Source organism: Diadema antillarum, unplaced genomic scaffold, assembly GCF_040938485.1.
Source record: "Diadema antillarum isolate AM-2024a unplaced genomic scaffold, OU_Dant_1.0 scf00000192, whole genome shotgun sequence".
NCBI classification, from domain to species: domain Eukaryota; kingdom Metazoa; phylum Echinodermata; class Echinoidea; order Diadematoida; family Diadematidae; genus Diadema; species Diadema antillarum.
This window is the reverse complement of record NW_027271081.1, coordinates 4,362,024-4,380,167: the sequence shown is the minus strand read 5'-3', so window position 1 is coordinate 4,380,167 and position 18,144 is coordinate 4,362,024. Positions and strand designations below refer to the sequence as shown.

Sequence of the window (18,144 nt, the reverse complement as noted above, 5' to 3'; positions counted from 1 at the left end):
GCTGTCTGTTCTGTAAGTGGAGAAACACAAAAAAATAACTTATACCAGAAAAATATACATCTTCATTTTCATTTTGCAATTTGGTTGGTGGAGAAGAAAACTATTTCGTTTGTAGCATTGCTAAATGATTTCAAAAAAAAATTATTACCAGTACATACAATTCAAACTATGTACATAAACATCAAAAGAGACTCTTATTATAAATGAAACATATGGGGGCGGGGGGGGGGGGGGGGGGGGGGGGCGAGGGGACTAACCTCCTCGATGACCAGATTGTCCATTTGTCTGATTTCATGCGCTGTATCCAGCAAACCTGGTGCAGGGATGAAAAACACAGAGCACTCTTAATTACTTTTGGAATGCAACATTCAGCAGGAAAAAACAACAACAGAATATATTATCACATCTGGTCTGTTACTGTGTACAATATTTATCTCATGAGCACACTATTTCATGAATCAGGACTTGTAAAACAAGTTAACAGGTGGTCAAATTCACTAATAGGAACTGAAGAAACAAAAGGAGAAATAAATTCTATCCCTCTCTAATAAGCAAGGCAGGTGATTTCTTACCTTTGAGATAACAGAAATTACATATCATATCATGGAAGGCATTATTTTTGTGCATTTTCAATCTTATGACTGAACACACAAATTCTTGAAACTAAACACTGCAAATTGTTGTGGCGTTTACAGTGCTCCTAATTGACTGAGAAATTATGATTTACAACTAGATGCATACTGTTATTGCGCATTAATTTCTATAACTTACACAGAATACATCATGTACACTTGAAGCCCATTCTAAAAAAAAAAAAAAAAAAAATCTGCACTGAGACAAACAACTGCACCCAGGAGTAAAAGAAACATAAAAAAGAGATATTCCTTAAATATGAAATACAAAAAATACATTTTAAAAAAAACTTATTTTTGTGGCATTTTTTACATGAAATTACAAGGAAAATATACAGGAATTATCTACAAAATATGGTCCCTAAATAAAAACAAAAACAAAAAAAAGCCACAATATTTTTGGAGGCTAATTTGGAGCAAAAAAATGTGCACAAACAATTACACTAAATTTAGTCTTTCAATGGAAAAATATTTCAAAAATATCTGCACAGTATACTTGCAGATTCAATCTGCTCTTCAATCTATGCTTACTTTCCTTCTCTAGAAGTATGGCGATGCTCTCCTTAAAGCGGTTTATCGCCCTCGTGAGGTGGATGCTCTCTTTGTGGATATTAGCCAGCTGCGTCTTGTTGTCGGCCTCCTGGCGCCGCTTCTCGGCCAACGTCCTGGTTGGGGTCAAAAGCGAGGGGTCAGGGTTCATCATCAGAAAGAAAATATTGAGAGACTTGTGATCAGCAGTGAAGACTTAAACTCTCTTTAAATCTTATACCCCTAGTTGTGAAAACATACATGCCATAGCACTGATTTCTTCTCTACAGAGTACAATATGCGTGGACAAACCTTATTGCTTTATTTCCAGTTTTTCCTCCAGACCAAGCATTTCATCACAAGCCACTATATCTAGATAGTCACACCTTCCCACATAAGCACATTTTACTACAAAGTTTTAGTCATTATTTTGTGGGCATTTGTCTCTAGTTCTGATATGTTTTCCCAATCTGCCATTCTGACTTTGCTGGTTAAATTCATAGTAGTGCAGAATGACCATAGTCGTTTAATCCGTTGAGGATGGACTGATTTTGCTACAACACGCATTTTGCATAGACACTTGCCCAAGCATTAACTTGGGACTCGTCCTCAACGGTTTATTGAGATAAGCAAACATCATTACATATTCTGAACTTGGAGCGAGTTCATGACCTGTTGACATTTGACCTCTCACCTCTGCCTTTCTTTCTCCAGGTAGTCTTTGAGTTTGTTGATCTCCTCCTCATAGTCTTGCCTGATTCTAGCGATGCGCTGCTTGGACTGGATAGAGGAGTCGTTAGTCGTGACCTCCTTGACCTTGGGGGCTTTCTGGAACTCTCTCACCTGTCTCGTCAGGTCTGCTATCCTTTGTTCCTGTCCCATTCAATGGCAAAGATTCAAAATCATTTAAAGGGACATTCCAGACGATTTTCATAATTTTACATCATGTAGTACATAAATCAACAACTCCATGTATAGATTTGCAGAATTTATTGTGGTTCTTGAGCAGAGAAACAATACTTTGAAAAACCGTAAACAAATTACACTGAACAAGGATGATGACATAGGAGGTTCATATATTTAAGAAATGTAGCAGTGTAATTCCATTACAATACCGCTTGCTTGCAAGTTCACCTGTGTATAATCTATGCATGCCTTCTTCTTTTGTTCTGCTTCCTTGAGCCCCAACTATGCATTCTTATGATGACTCTGCCATGTCATCATCCTTGTTCATTGCAATTTGTTCTAAATGTTGAAAATATTCTTATTCTTCATCCCAATTATCACAAAGTCTGAAACTCTGTCCTCAGTATAACTAATTTATAGTTGTTCAAATGTAAAAATCTGAAAATCATCCGGAGGTCTCCTTTAATACACAATTTTGCATTGGTAGTTATACACCCTGTCTGCTTTACGAATGTCACAAATGATCCACTCAAAGTTGAATTTGGAGAATATCTTTGCTTTAACTGTAAAAATTCATATTTTGATTCAGTCCTATACAAATATATGAATCTTTGATATCTGCCAAAAATTATCCATTTCCACTTGTCCATGGAGACTTTAATACCTGTTTGACAATGGTTTCCTCTCTTGAGTCCAGCTCAGCTCTCTGGCTTGATATTTCACGGTGAAGATCATCAATCTAATCAAAAAAGAAAGAAAGAAGGAAAGAAAAAAAGAAAGAAAGAAAGAAAAAAGAAAGAAAGAAAGAAAGAAAGAAAGAAAGAAAGAAAGAAAGAAAGAAAGAAAGAAAGAAAGAAAGAAAGAAAGAAAGAAAGAATGAAAGAAAGAAAGAAAGAAAGAAAGAAAGAAAGAAAAAATATGCAATGTTAAAGTGGATAGAGGAATGGACCACTTGAAATTAAATCAGAATCTGACGCACAAAGATGATAAACTCAGAAAAATCATTCTGAAACGTGTGGGAAAGGCTGAAACCTCTGAGGAGTTGGACCACATACATTGTATCTGAACAATCTAATGTAGATTTCAGCTTATCATTCAGGGACACATTGTTACTTTAATAGCTTGGGGAAGTCTTCACCCCTTAAAGATCTTTTGTAAAAATATCGCTTCTCATGAATGCGAGATTCACACATATACTTATAACACATCACCACATACTATCTTCAATTATCAGAATTGCCTTTTATGACATTTCACACTATATGCTCCACTTTATATTTGCCATACAGTTGTGTTAACTTATTTCATCTTATAACATTCACCGTTATAGAATAAGAATAATCAAGGGTATCTATATCAAAACATAGGGCACATATGATTCTCATATAAAAGACATTTATGAAGTATCAGACTCACAACATGATTATGAAACATGAAAAGCTTGCATCTGGTTACAATCAGCATGAGGAAGGCAGTGGTGGAGGGATTGAGAAAGATACTTGGGGATTAATATCAATCTTACATCCTTCTTAAGATCCTTCATCTGGTTTTTGTACTGTTCCCTCAGGGAGTCAGACCGGTTCTTGCCGTCCTGCTTCTGGAATTCTGCCAAATCCAGCTGATGGGCATATTCCTCCTGCAATTCTACATGAATCATAACAAATGCGATTTAAAAAAAAATTGTCAATTTCATTCAACATGCCATCTTCATGTCATATTTGTAGACGTAAGGAGATATACGACAAAAAACAGAGGATTCCAGGGTAAAACAGAAATGATCACTTATCACACTTTCACATATATTGTGAAAGAGCTTTCATGATATGATATCATTTAAGAAAGAAACAAAAGTTTAATTTTTTTTTTTTTAATCCTGTATAATTCTATCAAACAAATCTAATATGCAAATGTACAACTTTATCAATTACTTACAAAAACAGAAAGTTTAAAGAAGCTTGTAGCGCCATCAACGAGGCAGCACGATCATATAGATCGCTCTTAAGTTTTCGTCTCTTTTTCAGACTTTTCATGAGTTTCATGTCGGTAGTAGTGCATTAAATGGCAGAAGAGATTCTGACTTCTTGGTCGCTGATATTCGAGCCATGAAGACCCGCTGTGTGCTTACTATGGCTCAAGCTCCTTTTCTGTCATGGCACCCACCCTATGGAACACCTTACCCAACTCTGTTCGCACCGCACCAACACAAGAGACTTTCAAAACTAAACTAAAGACGTATTTATTTAATCAATACTTTGATCACTTTTCTTAATTTCTTTATTGTTGTTGTAGTCAGTTGTATTGTATTACATATGTATTTTCTAATTGTATTGTTATTATAGAAAATTTTGTAAAGCGCATAGAGACTTCAGTGTAACATGCGCTATATAAGCAGAATGTATTATTATTCAATAAACAGTATTCTGTTGCCTTTGAGGTGTCAAATATAATTCTTGGTTCATAAAAAATAAATGAAAAGTTTCTTTATTATGCCTACCCGTCTTGACAACATCAGAATAATTTTCTTTTTCAAAAACCCATCTCATGCTTTACTGTCAAAAACATCAATCTCATTGATCAGTTGAAAATCCAGCACACTTCATAAAGTTTGCAAACTTACGGAGACTCTCCCGCAGCTCTGCCTCCAGATTCTCAATCACTCTCTCAAGTTTTCTGGCTGTGTCCTGAACGAAGGCAATCAATATCATACAATTTATAGTCAAATACCGGTCAACCTCATCTAAACCATTGAAATCTAAAGGGACTGGTAAAAATCTTTCCATTTCCATGAATGTTGACCTACAAAACAGAATAAGCACCATAAACAACACTGTATTAACAATTATCAAAGAAGTATTAAATGTATCAAAAATTATGAGAAGAAATTCAATTCAAATTTTAATTCGTTTTTTAAAAAGAACATAGACATTTAACTTTCCTTGGTAACAGAGAATAAGGTTTTATAAGGAAAACAAAGTAAACTGAGAAGAGTAGAAAAATAATTGTGGAACCGTGTAGTACTAATACATTGCCATGAGAACTGAAGTGATAAAGATGAAATAACAATACGCAAACTTCAAAAAATGAAGGGGCCCACTAAAAGGACAAAGCTTATAGAATGTGGGCCCCTAAGGTATAGAATGTCAATAGAAAAATAAGTAAATGCACACAAGAGAAAAAAAAAAAAAGGTCTGGAAGCCCACTAGGAAGACAGAGTAACAAACAGACACACATACATATGCGAATGAACATTAAATGAGACTGGAACAACAATGGAAGTAATAAAGGGAGACTAAGAGACTAGACTAACATGACAGGAAGACAACATTATTGCAAGAGTGACATTCTTCTTCTTTTTTTTTTAATAGACACGGACAACAAAGCATGATACATTAATGGTGAAAATTCTCAGCATTTCAGAAAATAGTATGTTGGCAGATGGTAGCAGAGAAACACTAAATGAAGGAAAATGAAAACAGGTGAGAAATATACCCGAGATATGAACATACTCTTATATTACAAGATACAGATGGTTGTTTGAAAGCCCACTGAAGCTTACCTCTTCATTTTTGTACTTGAACTCAAGCTCCTCCACAATCTTCTCATGATCTTCAGTCATTTTTGTCATGGCTTCATTGGCCTTCTTGAGGTTTTCAAGGGCAGTGTCTGATAAAACATTGAAACATGATACCAAATACAAAATGAAGAAACTATGATTAAACAGAAGATGGATACTTAAAATGGTTATCTACTATTTATTACTAATTCCCAGAAAAACAAATTCTTCTCTCGAGTATGATGTTTGTCAGAAGGTATTACTTCAGATGAAAAAAGTGTTGAATGACAAACTTAAAGCAAAAGACACATCACAGAGATATGACATAGAGATATGAGTCAAACAGCTAATGACAAGAACTAAGGGGTAGGGAGGGTAATGTTGTTGTGGGGAATGGAAACATTTTACTTTTTGAGCTGTGGTTAGCATAATTAATGATACATGATTTCCTATACCTTTAATCTCTTGTTCATATTCTTCTTATCCTCCTCCTGCTCCACTTCAGTCATTACTCTGCTTCATTAAAACCTGAAGTTTTGTTTAGTTGATGCTATCAAGTTAAAAGCTGCTAACGAAAGTAGGGTTAAACATATTGATTAAAGTCGCAAATCATTTATCGCCAATGAAGGCTTCAACACTCACGTTAGTCAATACTTGTTTCATGCACTTGCACTTGCACCAAATTTTAACCCTTTAGCAACTGAAGATTCTGTACATTATGGCCTACTGTTCCCTGAAAGACACAGAAATATTCCTCTCATTTTGACAACTTTCTAAATTATGTAAAAATAGATCATGCACTGCATTTTATTTTTGTCTATTATAAGTTATGCTTACTTGGAAGCCTATGAAGACTTGTGTGTCACAGAAATAATTCTGACATACTTTTTTGGACCTATGACCACTTTCAAATTACAAAATCACATGTTCTATATGAAAACAATAAAATTAGTAAAGCATGAAACGATAAAAAAGCAGACGGGCGGTTTCGGGCGGTTTAGGGATTATAATCTAACGGGTGGTTTCAGGCGGTTCAGTTACTAAATGGGATAAGCAAGAGTGACCACTATGTCTATTATCAACTCACTTCTTTCGCTCTCCATTTCCTTCAGCTGGGCAGCCATCTTTGGTGAAGCCTCGTTGCCGGTGGAGACAGCTTTCTGCAGTTGGGTTTTGACTTCTGTCGTCTCCTTCTTTGCCTCCTTGACTTTGGTTTGCAGATCGCTCTACAGAAACGAAAGACAGATAGGTGCTAATAAAATGTAACTGATCAGAAAAAGAATAAAAAGGTTTCCAGAAATGTCAAATGAAAATAACAAATGACCACCATATAAGTAATAATGCATTGTATTTGACTTTGATTGTCAAGGAACAACCCAGTGAAAATGCAACCTAAAGAATTAGGAACAGCAGGCCCTATAGCCAGCCATTTGGACCTCAGTACTCCATTTCCATTGCAACTTATAGTCACACCTTTGTAACAAAGGTTGTTTTGTCAATGACTAAAAGCGTGCCCAATTACTGCCTGACAGAGCAACAAATAATGAACACAAATTAAGACAATTAATTAAGTAATTAATCAATTAATCAACCAATAGATTAATCACTATTGGTAAGTGCATTGATTTAAGCAGAAGTAGATGGAATAGCCTGTTACTACACTCTCAGAGGAAAATTATCAATGAATTTGAATACATTAGAAAGACTTGCTTTTTTTGACAATGGAAAAGGAAATTTTGTTTTCATTTTTCTATCTGACAAGATGGCTGGATGGCCCATATTCAGCTGCACAACCTGGGCCCTCTTTCATAAAGCTGTTCGTAAAGTTACGCATGACTTTACAAACGACTGGAATATGAAGTGCCGATATGTGCCTATTTTTGTTTTTCCTTACATTTCAACAAAGCATGACTGTATGTCAACATTTCATCTACACTGGGGTAAAAATACACTTTCAACTAAAAACATGTGCTAACATGTAAGAATAATCATTATTATCAAAGATCCTACACACTACATAAGATTGTAAACTCTCAGTCGAAAAGTGAAACGTTACCGCTTGGAATTGTGGGATTCTTATGGAGTGCGCCAACTAGCGTTGATCGCGGAAAGTTTCCAGGTGAGCTGTACTTTCCCGATATGTTTGTATAGGACCAAGACAGGCTAAGACAAGAAAGAAGGAATTTTCTGTAAAGAATCATGAGTAAACCTAAGAATTGGTGCAGTGGATTACACTGCATCAATAGCTGTACACCAAACCATCAGCAGGTTTATCATTATTTTGATTTCCCAAAGACTGCACAGCGAGTTTTTGTCTCACCTCGATCCCTGGTCACAGTGAACGGTAGACTCGCACACAGCTCGCTCAGCTCCGCTTGCAGGTCGCTACACTCGCTGTGACTGTGCCCGACCACAAATTATTGTGAGCTGTCTTTGCAAAAGGCTAACACTTGTTTGATCTATACCCGCTCAACGCTAGCGGGGCGGCAGCCACTTCCGTTTCACCAGCGGCCATGTAAAATAGGGAGAGTTTATCATCTTATGCAGTGTAGGATCTTTATTATTATCTGCAGATTTCAACTTTAGCTAGTGAAATTAATGATTAGGAAACCAACTTGGCTTGCCATATCTAAGTTATTCATAAAGTCATTTATAGCTTTACAAACAGCATTATGAAATAGGGCTTAGTCTTCCACTGGGTCTAGTTGCATGCACTCAGAGGGGATCACTCCAATGAGTTATGCACCCTGCTCTTCGTGATGAATGAAGATCTTTCATGTGCATGAATTGAGAATCTCTCACACACAAATCCACCATTTGTGACCCTGCACCTCAAAACAAACAAAAAGTCGCCAGACATGAATTTTTAGTTAAGACCATATTCTGAAAGAGCAGACTTTAAGCTTTAAAATGATGTATAACTCAAATCAAATGGACTCTCCTAACCTATCTAAATATTGGAAAGAAAGCACAAACTCAGGAAAAGTGTGAACTGAGAAAAGAGGCTCTGAAGTACGGTGTCTATTCAAGCGCTTAATCTTTACCAAACCGTGCTGGCTGTGCGATGAATGGGACAAAAAACAGGAAGTAAACCATCAGAGTAACAACAATGAAGGTATTATCAAATTGAACTGAAATTAAGCATGCCTCATTAACACATTCTGTCCATAATTAATGCTAACTGTCAAAGCAGTAGCACTATCCTTTCAAAAGTTATTAGAGTTGAAAGTGAAGAGTGTGGACAAGGTTTTTCAGAAATGAAAAAGGGACTCTAAAGACACACATAATCACACTATTCTACCATAAATGTTCGAGATAAACTGCTAAAAAAAACACACTTTCCTGCCCGTTTTATGATACCAAGTTTTAGCATAATGTAAAAGAAGACCCTCTTTTTCAGAAAATATGAAAAAGTCAAGTTCGGCTAGGTTGACCCATTTCACTTATTTTCAGTCCTCACGCAAAATCAGTGTGTGCGACTTTATGTTCGTTTTGAGGTGCACGGTCACATTTTATGTCCTATCTGAAGGACAAAGTGTTTTGCCTCTACTAAAGGGAACAGTATGGCAACGCACAACATTGCTCGGTATAGGAATAAGGCTTGTTTGAATTTGAATCAGTGCCCGAACCCGAGCCATTCGATTGCAAGGCAGATACATAACCGACTGAGTCACCTCCCTGCCCGTTTAGCTGACTTACGATCTTATTGTTCGCTTTTGTGATGATCCCCTCGGCCGCTTCCAGACGCTGTGTCTTCTTCTTGATTTCAATCTCCACTTTTTCGTTCTGCTTGGTCACATGGTTGATCTTGCACTGTGGGTATCAGAAAATACCGGGAAGATTTCATAACATTCAACTTTTGGTGTGTATGCGATTATAGAGTCAATGGTTCAATGCTCATATCTACTGCAATACACTATCTTGACAAAATTAGAAAGTGTCCATCTTTCAAATCAATTTTCCATGAAATTCATTGAAAAATTGGAGGGGACATTCTTCAAACAAAACTGCTAAGGTACGAGATGGTTCTCTCTACTGCTACTACTATCACTACCACTACTACTACTTCTGCCAAGACTACTTCCACAAACGTCAATATCATCATTATCAATATCATGAAACACATTTTAGCTATCATGTGATGAAATATTAGTTTAATGTGGTACGCATTCAGAAACTTGTTTTTCAACGTTTGTGATGGGAACAAGTACGAACATTCAGCACAAGGATGTGATGTACATGTATCTCATTCAATGTTTGCACATTTGCTCTTTTGTGAGAGCGCTCCTGCATGTATGTATGTGTGTTTATTTGTGTCTGTGTGTATGTGTGTATTTGTTTGTCTGGAAGTCTGATGAGGGCACCCTCGTCCTCACCTCACACTCCAGGATGTCCTGTGATAGTCGGCTGTTCTCATGGTTCCGTCTCTCCATGGCCAGGGACATGAAGTTGAACTGCTTCACAGCGTTCCTCATTACTATCAAGATACATGTGGAACATGGTAACATTTAATCCTGTCACTACAAGGGACTTTAGACATTGTGTACAGCACTATGGGCTTTTCTGTGCCAATTATATCGGCACTCAAAGCATACAAACGGTTTAAGGACAAGTCCACCTTCATGTACATGTTGATTGAGTGAATGCAACAATATTAGTAGAACACATCAGTGAAAGTTTGAGGAAAATCCGACAATCCGTTCAAAAGTTATGAATTTGTAAAGTATCTGCGCAATTACTGTTGGATGAAAAGACTACTATAGTGTGTGATGTCACAAGCATACGACGATATAATGAAAATAAAAAGAGAATTTCACAAAATTTTACTTTTTGAATAAAGTGCACATTTCTTGGATTTGTTACTGATGTATGTTAAGGATAATATTATTCCCCTTGCCTTCTGAAAGAGAGAAGTCAAGTATTCGTTTGTTATGCGAGAAAAGTGAAAATAAGGTGAATTTTCTTTATACTTTCTTTATACCGTTGTACTCATGTGACATCACAAGCTATAGTAGTCTTCTCATCCAGCCTTGAGTGAGCAGAAACTTCAAAAATTCATAACTTTTGAACGGATTGTCAGATTTTCCTCACACTCTCACTGATGTGTTTTACTAATATTGCTGCATTCACTCAACCCACATGTCTATGAAGGTGAACTTGTCCTTTAATGATACAATTGGGTTGAAGACAAAAAATTGCAGAAATCACTGCCACTAGCTTTACTCTGTCATTCTTACAGATGTCTTAATGCAGATATCACACAGCACTTTCTGTGAATGCATAGTTCTGATGCTTAAAGTTGCCTTTATAACTAATATTCTGGAATCATACAAGTGAAACATCTTTTGCTAAGGAAAAGTAATTTTTTCATGTAACATAAACTATCCCTACATACAAACACTTTCATGGTCACCAACTTTCAAAGATACATGGTCTTCAGTGAGCTTTTACACATCTGTTTGCAGCAAAACTGGTCCTAACTATTTTTTCCCTAAATTATTCAGGACGAAAAAACAAAACATAACAAATGCAGTGGCAAGCTATTCTCTGATGCTACGTATTATGAAGGTTTTATTAAAGACATTCATACAATGTATTTGGCCAAAACAGAGATAAATAAATACAACTACTTATATCTTGGGACAGTTGGTCTGAGAAATAGAAAAATGCAAATTTGTGTGAAAAATATGGTTCATGATATAAGATCACTACATTACTTGTTTATCTCATCATGTATGGTGATAACAAGAATTCACAAAAATTAGAATATTGCTCTATTAAACACAAAATTAAGTTTGTTTACAATCAGATTGTCTCCAAGCTGAGAATATTTGAAAATTATCCCTGTAAACGACTCACAACAAATTTTGAAGACAGTACACTCATTTTCATTGACTAACCTACAGTAGCACTTTAATGTATATACGCTGCTAACACGAGTACATGAAATGCTTTGAATGTTCGAGTACAATACATGCATGCTTGCCAGAGCTGAAGGTTCGAAACTCACCCATGCGATCGTTGTTGGTCCTCGCCATTCGGCAAGCCTGGTCCAGAGAGCTCTCCACGTCTTTGGCGGCGCTCTTCCAATTCTCCGCCTCCTTCAGCATCTGTTCCTCTGCCACAGCAAACATAATGTGTAAATATTGTAAATGTGGAAATTTATGCAGTGTGAAAATTTTTTTGAATGTCGCGAACGCAAATATCCGAACAAGAAAATATCCCAAGATTATATACTGTAAAAGTGGAAATTTTTGCTGTGTGGAAATTTTCATGAATTTCGCGCAAGAAGCAAACATCCCAAGATCATCTATATTGACAGAACTGTTGAAGCTGGAGTTATTCTAGATCAAGCGCCATGAGCTCCCTCCAAAGGCAGATACCGGAGCTATACAAGAAGCCATCATTATCATCAAGAAACTAGCGCAAAAATTAAAGCACATCTTTTTTTGTCACTGTTACATGCAACAGTATTTTAATAATGTTTTTGATTCTGTGGAATAAAAACAAGGGAAATACATCTTACCCAGCCAGGCGTGAAAAATTTCCACTTTTACAGTACATGACAACACAGAAGGAGTTCAGGACCACTATCCAGGTACTTTGTTACGCTACTAATTTTGTGCATACTGCTCAAAATGACAGCTGTTAGAAAGGGGACTGTGGAATGTTTTGTTAGTGTGGGGGTGCAAGGAGAAGCACTGACCCTTGACTCAGCAAGGGTCGACTCTCTTCCCTCTTTTGATGGTAAGAATCTAAGGGCGGAGTTAAATTCTTTTGTTATGACATGATTCATCCATTTATCTATCTACTTACCTACAGCAGTATCTATGTATCTATGTATCTATCTATTTATCTACCTATCTATCTATCTATTTATCTATCTATCTATCTTTTGATACATTTATGTTGTGTTTTATATGCACGGACCTGCGGAAGAACAGTCTCTGGACTGAAGTATGTGCCGTGCTTAAATAAAAAAATGAAATGAAATGAAATTTATCTATCTATCTATCTACCTATCTATCTATCTATCTATCTATCTATCTATCTATCTATCTATCTACCTACCTATCTATCTATCTACTTGTATCTATTATGATTTATTTACTTATTATGACTATTGTAAGGAAGCCTCCTATCTATCTATCTATCTATCTATCTATCTATTTATCTATCTATCTACATGTATCTATTCTGATTTAGTCATTTATGATTATCATTGTCAGGAAGCCTCCCGAAGAATCAAGAAGATATAGCTGGTCTGTTTCCATACCACGTGAAGGCAACTGAGACTTTTTAGCTTTCTGCTGCAGCATGGCCATTTTATCAAAGGGTTGGTTGGGTACATGGTGGCTACTGTTTCGCTCCTCCTCCGCAGCATACCTTGATAATGTGAAAAGGATGACGGATGGAGAACAATGTCAAATGCTTACCAAGTACAAAAACACACACACACACAAAAAAAAATCATATAAATCTCTCTTTGTTACACTATATCAAAGACATGACCTGCATATTTATAACATTCTTTCCCAGCGTGACATAATTTTTTTTTTTCAGATAAATTTTTTGCTGGAAAAGTTTTTTGCACAATTGTCTTTCTGTGCTGGACTGATTCCAGTGAACTTCACTTGTTTAAGATTTTGTGGCTTAGAGCAAAAACATTTGCATGCAGTACCAATATTTCTCCACATATTTCAGTATTTCCCAAACACATTTACATGCTATTAGTTTCAAGTACATTAACAACAAGAAAATGAAATTCATGGCGGGGTTGAATTTGAATTTGAATTTGAATTTGAATTTGAATTTGAATTTGAATTTGAGCTTATTTTCTGCATCATTACAAATACTGCAGTACTTTTTCCAAAAGCAATATCATGAATAGCACTTAACGTCTTAGTATTCAAAAGTTACACCTTGTAGATGACAATTTTTGGAACGATGAGGCCCAAAAATGTTAAACTTTTTAAGTTACACTAAAGTGCATCTGATGAGGAGTGTCAAACCACATTGGCAAATCATCTGGGTGAAAAAAAAAAAAAAAAATCTAGTATTGATATATCAATAATATACGATTGACAAGAATACTTTGAGAAAAAAAAGGAGGGATACATACCTGTAATTGTCCATTTTCAAACAAAGCCACAGGCAAATAGCATGGTAAGAGGCATTTACCCTTAACCCTATTTTAACTGGGCTATTTGAGACCAAGTTTTTACTGGGGGGGGGGGGTCAATTTGACCCCCCCCCCCTTTAGATCTCGGCCGCCGATCGCGCGATTGCCGCAAAATTTTGCCTGAACATAGAGCCGGATGTCAACTAAAAGATTACATGGTCATGCAATAGAAAAATGTTGATTTCATATTTCTTAATAAATTAATTATGCAAATTTATGCATGAAATCATATTTTCACCTATAACTCCATCAAAAAGAATGAAGGATTGCTAATTTTTTGTGTCAGAGTTCCTCAAGACACATCAAACAATCTTCTTGTAAAAAAATAGCGCAATCAAAATCAGTTTCATTTGTTTTTATTGTTTTGTTTATTTCTTATGTATTTTATCGTTTTTTTGACCTTTTGTATTCTATTGTCTTTTGCCAAAATTTGTTGAAGGCACTTTTTCAAGCGTATCTACATTAGAATTGATTAATTTCAATGTTCAAAAGTTGAAATAATCTAATTTATATCAATTAAACAAAAAACCCCCACAATTTGCATTGGATTTGCACACGAAATCATGAATTTGAGCTGTTTTCAGGTTGACATGCATATGCAAAACATTGCATAACTTTAGAACGGTGTACCTGGACGTTGCAAATTTGGTCTCAAAAATATGCGGGAGACTTCAATGACAAAAGTCATGAAACGACGCTGCAAAATCTTTGCGCGTTGCGGAATCGTGGCGCGAAATGTCGAGGGGGGTCAATTTGACCCCCTCCCCCAGTTAAAATAGGGTTAAAGGTAAGACATAGTTCTGGTATGCCTGCAGAACTGTCAAATTTCACTCCAAAATGTACATGCATGCATACATGAGTGTGGAACGATGCTGTAATAACAAGATATTCTTTGGGTAACGACGAAAATGTGAAATATCAACCAAGAAGGCCTGGATCCTTCTGTAATTACCGGTAAAGTCGGTATTCTACACTTTTCATCTCAAAATACTCCAAAACAACTCATCATCCCAGCAAATTGTATCAGCCAGGTAAGTTTCTTGGTAGACTCTTTTGATATATTGCATGCAAATGTGAAATGGTGCAAGACAGGTTCTCATACTCTTACCAGAACTATGTTTTCACTTTAATTTTAACAAAATTGGAAGAAAATCTTCCTAGTTCTTGACCAATGTCAAGTCACTTTAACCCCCTCAATTCCATCGTTTTAGATTAATGTCAGGGTGGTACATGAAAAAAAGATGCCGGTGGTAATGAACGAGTTAAAATGCCCATGGTGGTTGCATGACTCACTGATCCATCTGCTCCCTGGTGAGCTCGTTGAGCACCTCGAAGATCTCGCGGCCGAGTCGTCGCAGCTTGTCGCAGTGCCGCTTCAGGTGCTTCTTGCCGTCCGCCCACACCTGGCTGCAGAGAGATGAGAGAAACAAGAAAGATGTGACCGACCTCCTTTTTGATATCCTTCCTTGGGCTCCTATTCATCTGGGGGATGAACTAACCCCCTCTACTTCGACCACATTATTTCATTTCCGCAAACTGGTTTCAGAATGTTCCACTTTGGTTTTAAAGCCTTACATGCTTTGCTTGATTTTGAGTGTGTAATGCGTATGAAAAGAGTCTAATCTTTATTTTGATAGATTGACTGAAAGATTGTGCATGACAGTTTGTACATATATGAATAACTTTTCTTGGAAGAAAAGAATGTAATTTTTCTTGTTGGCTTGTATAGAAATTAGACTATAAACAGATTTCTGTTAGATTTCTGTTATAAAAATGCTTACATGTACTTGTATGTGTCTTAAATATCTACAACGAAGACCAAAGAAACTACATGCAAAGTAAAACAGCATTTCTACTTAATCTTTGGTGACAGGTGTTTGTGAACCAGCTGACGTACCTGCATTCCTGATTCATCTCAATGACCTCTTTCTCCCTGGCCTTCATATCGTCCTCGCTGGCCGTGTTCTTTTCCTGTTCAGAGGGCATCACCAAATGAGTGAAGAAGCCAATGAGATCACGCAATAAATGACCGAAAGGCTCCACACATCTTAAAAGTGTTGGGTTACATTTGGGACATATATGAACCACAACAGTCTTGCAGTGAATTTTGCCAACAGTTTAATACCAGATAAAACATTAAGTTGATCCATTTCATCTTCACAATATTATTGTGCTTTCATGCCTAGTTTTCCATTCATTCAGCTAGGAAATCCCAAGTGACTAACAGCAAGTCACATGTGACTTTCAAAGGACAATTGCTCAATAACATTCTACTACTAGTGGCTACATGCTACTTTTCTCTGTACTTTTTGCATCTCTATATCCGGTAATTTCTGTCAATTTTGGAAGCAAATTTTGCTTCTATTTTAAACTTGCATATCTTGGTTCACTGAGGACAGTTGCAGGCCTACAACATCGATTCCCACTGCCATCCTTGTTTTTTAAAAGCTTAATCTTTCTTTTACAAAACTGTACCACTTCTAACCCATGCAGATGACTATCAATAGGAATACAGTACACTGTACATCCTGGTTTAAGTGCTGTTCAGTAACTTACGGCACATACATGTAGCTTGCCACGGAAACGGAATGGTAGCTTTTCACAGGATAACCCTATCCTCTGTCTGTTACTCAATCACAGCTGATTGGTCTACAACAGTTAGAAGTTTGCATCTTGCCAATGCTGTGTATGGCTAATCTAATTTAATATACATACAAAAGACCTATAGACAAATGCTGCCTGTATCAGACCTTGTGAATGTATCAGGAACGGTAAGAGAGTTGAAGCAAGGAAATTTGAAGTGAAATGGAAAGATGAGGTGTATATACCAGCTCACTGGTAGCCAAGAAATTTCAGGGATAAAACATAATGCTTCCACATCATGCCCAAAAATGAACTGGACCCAAATAAAAAGATCAGAGACTTCCCTCAATATCTCAGGTTAAAAAAAAAAATTCAAATTTTGCTGCACAGTTTTCCTGTGGGATGCTCCATAACAGCTGGAGGCAGATTTAGATGTCCACCAGTAATTGTTGTCAATCGGAAAATACCTCAAAAGAATACTCACCAAAGTAACTTGGACATCATATAACCAGTCATGAACATCCTCCATATTCTGAGATGTGAAGAAAAGTGCAACGAAAACAAGAACAACAAAAATGAAATTTCTAGTTTTTCTTCACAAGAATTGAACAAGAATGAAAAAATCTTCAGAAATATCTACATGTAGTATGGACTCGTCTGAGTCATAGACCCCGTTTACAGTGCGGGGCTGGGCCGAGCCGTGGCCGAGCCGCGGCCTCAATTGCGGGGCCGAGCCCCGCAATTTTGTTCGTTTACACTGCCACGTTCGGCCCGGGCTTTCAATTCAAACCTTTCAATATTTTGTGGTAGTGGCGTTCTGCTTGTTAACAAATGCAATTTGGTATAGTCTGGTTTTCGGACCCTTTGCCAACTGGATTCTGTGGAGATGAAGTAGCCGTTCGGGCAAAGGCCTTTGCCGAAGGAAAAATCCTTTGCAGGACAAAACCACCTTAAACTATACTAGTTTTTGACGTTGAGGGGGTTAATATTCTGAATAGCGAAAAAGTACGGCCAGAGGGTCTGGAAGCCAGACTAAAATTGGCCGTGCATTTAAGGCTCAGTTTGCGTTTACACTAAGAAAAGGCCGGGCTTGGCTGCAGCCGAGACCACCTCCAGAGCGTGGCCAAATGCGCGGCCAATTTTGGCCCCGCATTTGGCCTTTTGCGCGTTTACACTGAAATGAAGGCGGGCTCGGCTACGACCGAGCCGCGGCCCAGCCCCGCACTGTAAACGGGGTCTTATTCTGCACAGATATGCTTGTTGAGCTTGGCAAATCACGGTGAAAACACAAATAACTCTCTGCTCTTGTTATATTTTTTTCTCGGGGTGAGGGATTTCTTTGCAATTCATATACACTGTACATGTATATTTGATCCATTAAATAATCTTCATCCAAGGGTTACGTGTTTTTCTTTTTATAAGAATAACATCTACAATTCCCCATTTTATACAATACAAAAATTTAGCAGCTTTCAAAACTTGGACTACAGAAAACATTTCATTACTACTGCATAATTCATTTACAAACAGAAATGCTTATAAAACATAAATGTCAACATGCCATATCCACAAATATTAGAAGAAAAATGATTCTCACATACCCGTTCACAAGACAAGCAGGTCTGTCCAAACTCATGTAGGGTGTCCAGAACATTTTGTTTCTCCAGCATCTAATAAGGTCACACAAGAGGTCAAAGGTTATATCTGCATTACAAGCTATCCAACACTAGTAACGTAAAGGTCCACACTTGAACCATGCT

At 36.9% G+C, this 18,144-nt stretch overlaps 1 protein-coding gene across 1 annotated transcript in view; it reads right to left on the bottom strand.

Annotated features, from left to right (window-relative positions):
- The window catches only part of LOC139723499 (uncharacterized), a 35,579-nt gene that overhangs the window by 13,373 nt on the left and 4,062 nt on the right, over positions 1–18,144 (bottom strand). The window contains exons 5-20 of the mRNA XM_071634738.1: positions 17,986–18,054; positions 16,869–16,916; positions 15,699–15,772; positions 15,095–15,208; positions 12,899–13,005; positions 11,630–11,737; positions 9,996–10,096; positions 9,319–9,432; positions 6,707–6,845; positions 5,623–5,729; positions 4,684–4,747; positions 3,589–3,710; positions 2,731–2,805; positions 1,855–2,033; positions 1,164–1,297; positions 258–313 (exon numbers count right to left, since the gene is read on the bottom strand). Of these exons, the coding sequence (XP_071490839.1) occupies positions 258–313; positions 1,164–1,297; positions 1,855–2,033; positions 2,731–2,805; positions 3,589–3,710; positions 4,684–4,747; positions 5,623–5,729; positions 6,707–6,845; positions 9,319–9,432; positions 9,996–10,096; positions 11,630–11,737; positions 12,899–13,005; positions 15,095–15,208; positions 15,699–15,772; positions 16,869–16,916; positions 17,986–18,054 (1,611 nt within the window). The remainder of the gene's footprint in view (positions 1–257; positions 314–1,163; positions 1,298–1,854; positions 2,034–2,730; positions 2,806–3,588; positions 3,711–4,683; positions 4,748–5,622; positions 5,730–6,706; positions 6,846–9,318; positions 9,433–9,995; positions 10,097–11,629; positions 11,738–12,898; positions 13,006–15,094; positions 15,209–15,698; positions 15,773–16,868; positions 16,917–17,985; positions 18,055–18,144) is intronic.